At 41.3% G+C, this 12,254-nt stretch overlaps 1 protein-coding gene across 2 annotated transcripts in view; it reads left to right on the top strand.

Moving 5' to 3' along the window:
- Positions 1–12,254, top strand: part of rnpc3 (RNA-binding region (RNP1, RRM) containing 3) — a 46,655-nt gene that overhangs the window by 1,248 nt on the left and 33,153 nt on the right. For both annotated transcript variants that reach the window (XM_069939446.1, XM_069939444.1), the window contains exons 2-3: positions 827–995; positions 9,754–9,801. In XM_069939446.1, the coding sequence (XP_069795547.1) occupies positions 831–995; positions 9,754–9,801 (213 nt within the window). In that variant the 5' untranslated portion in view covers positions 827–830. The remainder of the gene's footprint in view (positions 1–826; positions 996–9,753; positions 9,802–12,254) is intronic.

Below are 12,254 nucleotides of genomic sequence, written 5' to 3'. Positions count from 1 at the left end.
CTCTGGCCCCCCACTCCCGCCCCCCCCCCCCATTCTCATCCCCTTCCACCCACCCGACTCCTGGTCTCCCTCCTCTGGCCCCCCACTCCCGCCCCTCCATTCTCATCCCCTTTCACCCCCCGACTCCTGGTCTCCCTCCTCTGGCCCCCCACTCCCGCCCCCCCCCATTCTCATCCCCTTCCACCCACCCGACTCCTGGTCTCCCTCCTCTGGGCCCCCACTCCCGCCCCTCCATTCTCATCCCCTTTCACCCCCCCGACTCCTGGTCTCCCTCCTCTGGCCCCCCACTCCCGCCCCCCCCCATTCTCATCCCCTTCCACCCACCCGACTCCTGGTCTCCCTCCTCTGGCCCCCCACTCCCGCCCCTCCATTCTCATCCCCTTTCACCCCCCCCGACTCCTGGTCTCCCTCCTCTGGCCCCCCACTCCTGCCCCCCCCATTCTCATCCCCTTCCACCCACCCGACTCCTGGTCTCCCTCCTCTGGCCCCCCACTCCCGCCCCTCCATTCTCATCCCCTTTCACCCCCCCGACTCCTGGTCTTCCTCCTCTGGCCCCCCACTCCCGCCCCCCCCCCCCATTCTCATCCCCTTCCACCCACCCGACTCCTGGTCTCCCTCCTCTGGGCCCCCACTCCCGCCCCTCCATTCTCATCCCCTTTCACCCCCCCGACTCCTGGTCTTCCTCCTCTGGCCCCCCCTCCTCTCTCAGCCCCCTCTCTCACACCTTTTCATGCTCCCAGCCCCCCATGCCTAGATAGAGCCTTGCTCGCTCTCTCTTTTTGACGGTGCCTGGAGCTTAACACCCGGAATTTCTTTGTCCCCTCAGCACAATGGCTGTTCCAGGCTGTTCAGAGAACATTTCCCCTCTCACCAAAAGCAGCAAGACCATTCTGGTGAGGCATCTACCATCCGAGCTGTCCTGCAATGAGAAGGTGGATCTGCTGAAATATTTTGGAGCCCAGTCTGTGCGAGTGTTATCAGACAAAGGAAGGCTGGTAAGGATGTCCTAAAATAGCAGTATTACTGTGATTAGCTTGGTCACATTCAGGACCTGCTAGCAAAGATTTGGGGAATTTTCTCAGAAACTCTGTTTGATGACCAGAGGCTGAATTGAAAACCCAGTGTTTCATGTTACTTCTCACGGATTCAATGTCACTGAATCCAGGGGGGAAATTAAACTGAGGAACATGCTGCTCCCAGATTATAGGTCCTATGGTAGTATTTTCAAGTCAAGTTTATTGTCATCTGATTGTACAAGTACAACCTGCCGAAGAAGCGAATTCCAGTCCTCGGTGCAAAAACACGCAAACAACCAGACATAATACACACAGACAAACAATACATATGCAGGACAAGTATTTCATCTATTAAAAAAAATAAATATTGTTACATGATATGAGAGACTCTGATGGTTTGTGTGAGCAGTTCCTTTGATCATTCAGCTGCAAGATGCTGTGTGCAGGGTGCAAGGGGTCCTCAAATGATTTTGTGCACCATCTTCAGACAACGATCCCGGTAGATCATGTCGATGTGAGGGGAGGGAGACTCCTGTGATCTTCTCTGCCGCTCTGTGGATTGACCTCCGATTCATTTCCTTGCAGCAACCATACCCACACTGTGAAGCAGCCGGCCAGAATGCTCTTGCTAGAGCCCCTGTAGAAGGTTGACATCATGGTGGCCAGTAACCTTGCCCACTTCAGTCTTCTCAGGAAGTGGCAGTCGCTGTTGCGCTTTCATGATAAGTGAGGAGATGTTGAGTGTCCACAATAGGTCAATAGTTTAAGTGAACTCCAGGGAATGCCTATTAAAGTGTTTTAAAGAGAAGGGGAGATTCCTTCCCTTCCTGGTGCCAATATATTTCCACCTAGCTCCAAATCATTGTTATCTGTGGCTGATGTGTAGTGTCAATGTACAAATTGGGAACAGCCATTCACCTCTGCATCGGACTCTTCCAAACTGATTGCAGCCTCAACTTCACTTTCCCATCGACTCCAAAGTCCCAAACTTGTACAGCACAGAACTAGGCCATTTGGCCCATCATATCCATGTTGACCAGCATGTGGTCCATCACCTTCTGTGCCATGATGATTCAGGTCTTTCCAGATACTTGATAATCCAGTAAATTATTGATTGGTGATCCTGGCAAAAGTGGTGGGGTAATTAAAGGAAAAGATTCTTGGGTGTAGAGGTGTTTGATAAAGCAGGAGCATTCAAGATTTCTTTATTGTCATTCATGCAATAAAACAGACATAATATTACACGGGATCTGCTTTAGTCTGCCATAAGGCAGACAGATTTGCCATCAGCAGAATTTTTTTAGGCGTGTGTCATGGTAACAGGCCATTTTGGTTCACAAGCCTGTGCCACCCAATTTATACCCCATTATCCTACACGCCGGCAGGTACATTTTGAACACTGGGAGGAAACCAGAGCCCCCAGGGAAAACCCACGCAGACATGGGGAGAATGTACAAACTCCATAGATACAGTGTGGGATTCAAAGCCCAGTCCCAATAAAGGTGTTGCGTTAACTGCCACGCCAACCCTGCCGCCCTCAATTGCCAGGTGCCTCTACAGTCAGAGAAAGTGGTGCAAAAGAGATTCCTCCCCCCCCCCCCGGGAGTCACTAAGTGTCTGAGGATTCGCCTCCAGCACTTCTGCAGCCCCACAGAGTCTGATCCAAACCATCGGCCGCCCAAGCTCCAGATCCAAACCTCCAACAACCTCTCACATCTCGGGGTTCTGATACATTCGTAATTGTGTTAGTTTTGTGTGGAGGAGGTCAAGGCGTTTGAATTTGAGCGGGATTTTTAAGGAGGTGACAAAGGTCACCCGTGGATCTTGTTCACAAGGAATTGGACAAGGCCCCTCTTGACAGACTGATCCAGAAGGTCTAGGTACAAGGGCTCCATGCTGAGTTGATAAACTTCTTGGCTTGGCCATAGAAGACAGGAGTAGTGATCAATAATGCTTTGCAGAGAGCAGATCTGGTATTTCACTTGTCATATTTTTCCATATCTCTCTCTATGATTTGGATGGGGAAAAATGTAAACACTCAGCAGAATATCGATCAGATGGAAATATGAGCAGAGAAATGGGGGATTACATTTTTAAACAAGAGTGTGAGGGGGAGGAGTCATGTGATGGAGTAGTGGCCGGTCGGGGAACTCCAGCCCTCACCGGAAAAATTTAAAAAAAAAACACACAAAACACAAAGGCACAAACATAAAAATTAAAACAAAGTGAAAGTAAAGGTGGGAAGAAAATGGCAGCGAAGAAAGAAAAGTCGAAAGCAACGAGAAGAAGAAAGAACGTCGGAAGAAGGTGAAGGCCTTACCTGTCCGAGGAGGCCCGCCACGGAGAGAGAAGCCCGCTCCCTCAGGTCAATTGAAGTCCCGAGCTCGAGACTACAAAAATGGCTCACGGAGCCAAGTAAAAGTGCGCAACCGCGCATTAAAAAAAAAACACTGACGGGAGGGGGGACCAGCTGAGGAGTCGATCTCCACAGCTGAGAATGACAGCTGCAACACAACAGGAAGAGAACATAGAAAACAACGAGAACAAGAAAGAAGAGAGTAAAAAGAAAACAAGGAAACAATAGATGACCAACCCAGAGGAAGAAGAAGAACATAGAGAAATGGGAAAGGCAAGACAATGGATATATTTTTTTTTAAAGAATATATGGAATCAGTAAAAGAATGGCAATCACAAGAATTTAGTGAAATAAAAAGAATTAAGAGTACAGAAGAAAAAATGAATAGATTAGAGATGGTCATGTCAGATATAGGAAAAAGAGTGGACAAAGTGGAAGAACGAGAAACAGCCGTAGAAATGGAAGTAGAGGACTTAAAAAAGAAATTAGAAGAATCTAATAAAAAAGTTAAAGAGACACAAGAGCTGTTAGCTCAGAAGATAGATATAATGGAAAATTATAATAGAATAAATAATATTAAGATAGTGGGCCTTAAGGAAGATGAAGAAGGCAAGAATATGAGATAATTTATAAAAGATTGGATCCCCAGGGTCCTAGGAAGACCAGAATTACAGGAAGAAATGGAAATAGAAAGGGCACATAGAACATTAGCCCCGAAACCACAGCCACAACAAAAACCAAGATCCATTTTAGTAAAATTCTTAAGATATACAACAAGAGAAAATATATTGGAGAAAGCAATGAAGAAAATAAGAGAAGACAAAAATCCACTGGAATACAAAGGTCAAAAAATTTTTTTATATCCAGACATAAGTTTTGAACTCCTGAAGAAGAGAAAGGAGTTTAATACAGCAAAAGCGATCCTATGGAAAAAAGGATATAAATTTATGCTAAAGTACCCAGCGGTACTTAAAATAGTTATTCCAGGGCAGCAAAACAGACTATTCTCGAATCCGGAGGAAGCACGAAAATTTGCAGAACAACTACAAAACAGACAGAGAGATGAAGAAATGTAACGAGAGTAAAAATGATCACGAACTATATGTATGTGTGTATATGGGTGTATATATATATATATGTGTGTGTGTGTATATATGTGTGTACATGAGTGTATCCATATTTAAAGGAAAATATATAGAGTATAGATAAGAATTAATAAGGGAAAGAAAGGAAGTAAGGAGGGAATTAAGAGAGTGACCTTTGTTATATATGAAAATTGAAATCTTTTCTGGGGGGGCTGGGTGGGGAGGAGTTACGGTCACTGCGAAATCAGTTGACGCTTGCAAGTGAATTCGCAAATCCAAATGGAGAGGGGAGATGTGGTTGCCCGACAAGGGATAAAGGACAACTCAGGAAGGGGAGGGGATAGTGGGGTTAAAGAAATTTTAGATAGGAGAATAAGGGAAATGTTTGATGTTTTAGAAATGTTGTCTTATAAAGTGTTCAAAAAAAGAAAGCAAAAATGGATAAGAAGGAAAGGTGATGATGAGGAAACGGAAAGGAAAATAAACAAAGTATGAAATGGCTACGTTGAACTATATGACTTTAAATATTAACGGAATACATAACCAAATCAAAAGGAAGAAACTGCTAAATTTACTGAAAAAAGAAAAAATTGATAATAGCATTCGTGCAAGAATCACATTTAACTGAAATGGAGCACAAGAAATTAAAGAGAGATTGGGTAGGACATGCAACAGCAGCGTCATATAATTCAAAAGCTAGAGGAGTAGCTATATTAATCAGTAAAAATGTACCAATTAAAATAGAAGAGGAAATAATAGATCCAGCAGGGAGATATGTAATGATAAAATGTCAGATATATTCGAAGTTTTGGAATTTACTCAATATATATTCACCTAACGAAGAAGATCAAAAATTTATGCAAGATATTTTTTTGAAGATAGCAGAAACGCAAGGGAACATCCTAATAGGAGGGGATTTCAACCTTAATTTGGATTCAAACATGGATAAAACTGGGGAAAAAATTAACAGAAAGAACAAAGTAACCAAATTTATAATTAAATCGATGGAAGAAATGCAACTTTTGGATATATGGAGGAAACAACACCCAAAGGAAAAGGAATATTCATATCATTCGGGTAGACATAAAACATACTCAAGAATAGACCTATTCCTGTTATCAGCTCGTGTGCAAGATAGAGTAAGAAACACAGAATATAAAGCTAGAATATTATCGGACCACTCACCCCTCATATTGACAATAGAGTTAGAGGACATCCCTCCAAGAATGTATAGATGGAGATTAAACTCCATGCTACTTAAAAGGCAGGATTTTAGAGAATTAATTGAAAGACAAATTAAAATGTACTTTGAAATAAATACGGAATCAGTGAAAGATGAGTTTATACTATGGGATGCAATGAAAGCGTTCATCAGAGGGCAAATAATAAGTTATGTAACCAAGATGAAGAAGGACTACAATCAGGAAACAGAACAGTTGGAAAGGGAAATAGTAAATATAGAAAAAGAATTAGCAATGAAGGAAGATACAACTAAAAGAAGAGAATTGGCAGATAAAAAAATAAAATATGAAACACTACAAATCTATAAGGTGGAGAAGAACATAATGAAGACAAAACAGAATATTATGAACGGAGAAAAAAACGAACAAAATTCTAGCATGGCAGCTTAAGACAGAACAAACTAAGAGAATGGTATTGGCATCAAGGAAAAAAATAAACAAATCACATATAATCCAACGGAGATTAATGAAAACTTCAGAGAATTCTACGAACAATTATACCAAACTGAAAACGAAGGGAAAGAAGACAAAATAGATGAATTTTTAACTAAAATTGAACTACCAAAATTACAAATAGAGGAACAAAATAAATTAACAGAACCATTTGAAATAGTAGAAATACAAGAGATAATAAAAAAACTACCAAATAATAAAACACCAGGAGAGGATGGATTCCCAATAGAATTCTATAAAAAATTTAAAGATTTATTAATTCCTCCCCTCCTGGAAGGAATCAACCAGATTGATAAAGCACAAAGCTTACCAGATTCATGCAAAACAGCAATAATTACAGTAATACCAAAGCAAGGGAAAGATCCACTCGCACCAGCGTCATATAGACCAATATCTTTACTTAACACAGATTATAAGATAATAGCTAAACTATTAGCAAACAGATTAGCCGACTATGTACCAAAAATAGTAAATATAGACCAAACTGGATTTATTAAAAAAAGACGAACAACAGACAATATTTGTAAATTTATTAACTTAATTCGTGCAGTAGAAGGGAATAAAGCTCCAACAGTAGCAGTTGCTTTAGACGCAGAGAAGGCCTTTGACAGAGTAGAATGGAATTATTTATTCAAAGTATTACAAAAATTCAGTTTACCAGAGAAGTATATTAATTGGATTAAAGCATTATATAAGGGGCCATTGGCGAAAGTGACAGTAAATGGATATATATCAAAGCAATTTAACTTAAGCAGATCAACAAGGCAGGGATGCCCACTACCATCCTTATTGTTCGCGTTAGCTATAGAACCACTAGCAGAATTGATAAGAACAGAAAATAAAATAAAAGGGATAAAAATAAAAGACAAGGAATATAAAATCAGTTTATTTGCAGATGACGTTATAGTATACTTAACAGAACCAGAAATATCAATAAAAGAATTACATAAGAAATTGAAGGAATATGGAGAAGTGTCGGGTTACAAGATTAAAGCAAATAAAAGTGAAGCAATGCCAATGAATAATGCGGATTTCTCAAAATTTAAGAAAGAATCACCATTCAGATGGCAAATGCAAGCAATGCGATACCTAGGTATACAAATAAATAAAAATCTCGGCCAACTATATAAACTCAATTATTATCCACTAATGAAAAAATTACAGGACGACTTAGAGCATTGGAAAGACTTACCACTAACACTAATAGGAATGATAAACTGTATTAAAATGAACATTTTCCCAAGGATGCAATACCTATTTCAGGCATTGCCAATACACTTGACGGAGAAATTCTTCAAGGAGTTAAAGAAAATAATAAGGAAATTTTTATGGAAAGGGGGGAAACTGAGGATAGCACTAGATACATTAACAGAATGGTATAAACAAGGAGGCTTACAACTGCCAAACTTTAAAAATTGTTATAGAGCCACACAATTAAGATACCTATCAGATTTTTATCAAACAAGGGAAAAGCCAGATTGGACTAGATTAGAATTAGATAAAATAGGGGAGAAGATACCTGAACATATATTATATAAATGGGATGAAAAATTGGTACAATGTAGGAATTCTCCAGTATTACATCATCTGCTCAATATTTGGAAGACGATTCATGTAGAAAGGAATAAAACAAATCACCAATTACCAAAACTAATACTGACGCAAAATCAGCTAATCCCTTTTACAATAGATAACCTTTCCTTTAGAGAATGGGAGAAAAAAGGGATCAAAAGAATAGAAAATTGCTTTTCAGGAAATAAATTACTATCCTTTGAACAAAAGAAGGATAAATATAATATAACTCAAGATACAGTGTTGGCATATTACCAACTGAAATCCTACTTGAAGGACAAATTGGGAAGCAGTCTGAGGTTACCAGAGGGACGTAATTTTGAATATGTGATTACAGACACAATGATAATCAAAAAATTTATAACAAATATGTATATTAAACTGCAAGAAAAGGAGAATGAGGAAACAAATGGTAAAACTAAAAAAATGGGAACAAGATCTAAACATAAAGATAAAGAATGAAACATGGGAGAAGTTATGCTCAGGAACTATGAGAAATACAATAAATCCAAGGTTACGTATGATACAATATAACTGGATACACAAGCTATACATTACACCTCAAAAGTTAAATAAATGGGACCCAACAGTATCTGACAGATGTTTTCATTGTAAAAAGGAAACAGGAACAACAATTCATGCAATTTGGACATGTTAGAAAGTGAAAAAATTTTGGGAAGATCTAAACCAGATATTAAATAAAATTACAGAAAACAATATACCAAAAAACCCAGAGATCTTCCTCCTAAGTAACATAAAAAACAAAGAATTTGGACTTGATTTGGATGGTGCACAAAAAAGATTTGTTAAGATAGTTCTAGCTGTAGCAAAAAAATGTATTATGTCAGCCTGGAAATTAGAAGATAACTTGAGAATACAACAATGGTATATAGAAATGAATAAATGTATTCCACTAGAAAAAATAACATATAATTTAAGAAATAACATCACAATATTTGAACAAATATGGGAGCCATACATGAAACACAATAGAGAAAACTTACCGGGGACATCTCCCACCTAAAATGACAGAAGGAGAAGGGAATGAAAAGAATTGACTCAGTGGAATTTCTTGTTTGTTTTTATTGAGTGACAACATTGTTTGACGGGTTTAATGTATCTTAGATTCTGAACTTTAAATGAATGGGAGGGGAGGTAGGGAGGGTGGGATGGGAAGAGGGAGAGGGGGTAGAAAACGACACTGTATATATTTGAAATGGAAAATGTATGTATCTTGATCAATGTGGTTTATAGTGTGAAAAATAAAAAAATTTAAAAAAAAGAGTGTGAGGGCACTTTGGAAGGTCAAATGTAAGAGGAAAACAGACAGTAAATGTCAGGACCCTTGATGTACAGGAGGATCTTGGGGTTCTGATCCATGGCTCTTTGAAAATGGTAACACAGGTAGACATGGTGGTAAAGGGGGATTATGGTATGCCCGCATTCATCAGTTACAGAGTCAGGAAGCCTTGCTCCAGCTGTGTTAAACTTTGGTTTGGCCACATCTGGAGAATTATGTGCAGTTCCAGTTGCTACATTACAGGAAGGATGTGGAGGCTTTGGAGAGGGTGCAGAGGAGGTTCACTGGGATGTTGCTGGATCAGAGTGTTAAGTTGGGCAAACAGTTTCTGGAACCTTGGAGGTAGAGGGCAGACTGATGAAAGGTTATAAGTAATGAGACATCAGAAGAGTGTATAATCTTTACCACTGAAATGAGTTGAAATGTCAAATACTAGAGGGTGTGTGCGCAAAAACTGCACGCTATCCCTGCAACCTCCCAGGGTTCCCCAAGGAGTTCTGTTCTCCTCCCACTTCCCAGGGATGAACAAATTAGCAGCTTATGTGGCCGCTGCAAATGGCCCCTAGTGTGAGGGGTAGAACCTGGGGGAGTTGACTGGGCCTGCGTCTCTCCGACTGTGAGGCCACAATTCTACCTGCTGCACCTCCTGGTGCTGTTCAGAATAACCAGCGTATTCCTCATGAAATGGGAGACTTTTTCAAGATTGTAACATTTTTTTTTTCTTTTGCAGAAACATACAGCTTTTGCAACATTCTCATCTACTCAGGCAGCAGCGAAGGTAGGTTCTCCATTAAGAGGCCTTCTAATTACCCATATGGAGTTGATTAGTTAGAGTTATAGACTAATAGTGATGTACCACAGGCCCATTTACCCAACACATCCATGCCAATGCTCGTCCCATTCCCTGCACGCAGCCCATATCCCTCCCAAGTCTTTCCTCTCCATCAACCTGTCTAGATGTCTTTTAAAAGTTGCAATTGTCCCCAGCTCTACCACTTCCTCTAACAGCTCGATCTGCATACCCATCATCGTCTGTGAAATAGTTGCCCTCAGATCTTCTTAAAATCTTTAGCAAAAAAACAGAAATGCTTGAGGAACTCAGCAAGTCTCGCCACGTCCATAGAAGGCAAAGCTTCAGGCCTGAGCCCTTCAGGGCATGAGCAAAAAGCAAGCGGGGAGGGGGAGGAAGGACACAGTCCAACAGGCAAAAGATGATAGATGCCAGTGGGTGACTGCTCATCCCGGCCCACTCTTCCCACCTTTTTATTCAGGTGCCTGTCTGCTTTTTATTCAAAGCGTGAGGAAGGGCTCAGGCCTGAAAGGTTAGTTATATAACTTTGCCTCCTGTGGACGCGGAGAGACCGGCCGAGTTCTTCCAACATCTGTGTTATTACTACATTCTCAGCGACTGCAAATGTTCATACTTTACTCTCTGACTCTTTTCCTTTCGCATTAAACCTATGCCATCTGATGTTAGACTCGCATGGGGAAAAAGACTGTGGACATTCACTTTATCCCTGCCCTCACGATTTTGTAAATCTCTAAATTTTGTTTGAATCCTACACTGTCTGCAAAGGTTTGAACGTCCTCCCCGTGTCTGCATGTTTTCTTTTCCCCGGGGGCTCAGATTTCCTCCCACTCTTCAAAAATGTACAGGGGTTGTAATTGGGTGGCACGGACTCATGGGCCAGAAGGGCCTGTTATCCTGCAGATGTCTTCAGCTAAAACTTTAAAAATGCCTGAAAATCTTATTCTGAGTTAAACTCTGGCTGTTGTTCCTTAGCCCACTTTCCCAGTTCATCTAGATCCTACTGTAATCTTAAACTTCTTCACTGTCCAATATACAGTGTACCATCTGTGAACTAATGCTACCAAGATTCTCATCCAAATTGTTAATGTAAATAACAAGTGAATAGTGGCCCAGGATCGAACCCTGACCACACCTTTCATCTGAAAAACAACCCCGCACCCACTCCCACCCTCTGAAGCCACTTCTTTTTCGCCCTGGATGATCTCACCTTCTGGACTAATCAACCATGTCAATGGATTCATTTGCTGCTCTGCGTTATCCCCTCCATCATTCTGCTAGCGCAAGCAAGCAAGGCCTTCGCCAGGATATTGTCTGGAATAGAGGACTGAAAGAAGAGATTGTATAGGCTGGGGTTATTCTCTCTGGAACACAGGAGGCTGAGGGGTGACACTATGGAGGTTTATGAAGTTATTAGGGCCACAGATAGGATGGAGAGTCAGAATTTAGTGCAAGAGAGACTGGAATTCACAGGCACAGATTTAAAGTGAGAAGGGAGACATTTAAAGATGATCTTTCATTCAGAGAATGGTAAGTTTATGCAATGCATTGCCAGAAGAGGTGGTAGAGACAGGGGCATTTATGTTTAACAGGTATTTGGACAGATACTTGGATATGGAAGGCAGAGAGGAATAATGGTAAAGGAATTCTGCAGATGCTGGGGTTGAGTGCACTCAGCAGGTCTCCCAGCATTTATAGGAAGTAAAGGGTAACCAATGTTTCAGACCTGGGCCCCTTGTCGGGAATTTCCTGTAGATGCTGCATGACCTGAGTTTCTCCAGCACTTTTGTTTAGAGGGATAATGGTCCAAATCCATACATCCCTCAAGGTTGCTGCACAGGTTGATAGGATGGTTAAGAAGGCCTATGGGATGCTGGGCTTCATTAATAAGGGGGATTGAGTTCAGGAGTCGAGAGGTCATGTTGCAGCTCTACAAATCTCTGGTGAGACCCCACTGAGAGTGTTGTGTTCAGGTAAATCGTGCTTGACAAATCTATTGGAATTCTTTGAGATGGTGACAGGTAAAATAGATGGGGGAGAGCCAGTGGATGTGGTGTACCTGGACTTCCAAAAGGCCTTCGATAAGGTCCCGTATAAATGACTGGCTTCCAAAATCAAGGCTCACGGGATTGGGGGCAAAGTATTGATGTGGATTGAGAACTGGCTGGCAGGTAGAAGACAGAGAGTTGGGATAAATGGCTCATTTTCTGAGTGGCAGGCGGTGACCAGTGGGGTGCCACAGGGATCTGTACTGGGACCCCAGCTGTTCACAATTTACATTAATGATCTGGATGAGGGGATTGGATGTAATATCTCCAAATTTGCAGATGACACTAAGCTAGGAGGGGTTGTGTGCACGGAAGAGGAGGTCAGGAGAGATTAGAACATTTTATTTGGTAGGAAAGAATATGTAGGTCAGAACA

This window comes from Narcine bancroftii, chromosome 5 (genome assembly GCF_036971445.1).
Source record: "Narcine bancroftii isolate sNarBan1 chromosome 5, sNarBan1.hap1, whole genome shotgun sequence".
NCBI lineage: Eukaryota > Metazoa > Chordata > Chondrichthyes > Torpediniformes > Narcinidae > Narcine > Narcine bancroftii.
The sequence above is the reverse complement of the archived record's forward strand: the minus strand, read 5'-3'. Positions and strand labels throughout refer to the sequence as shown.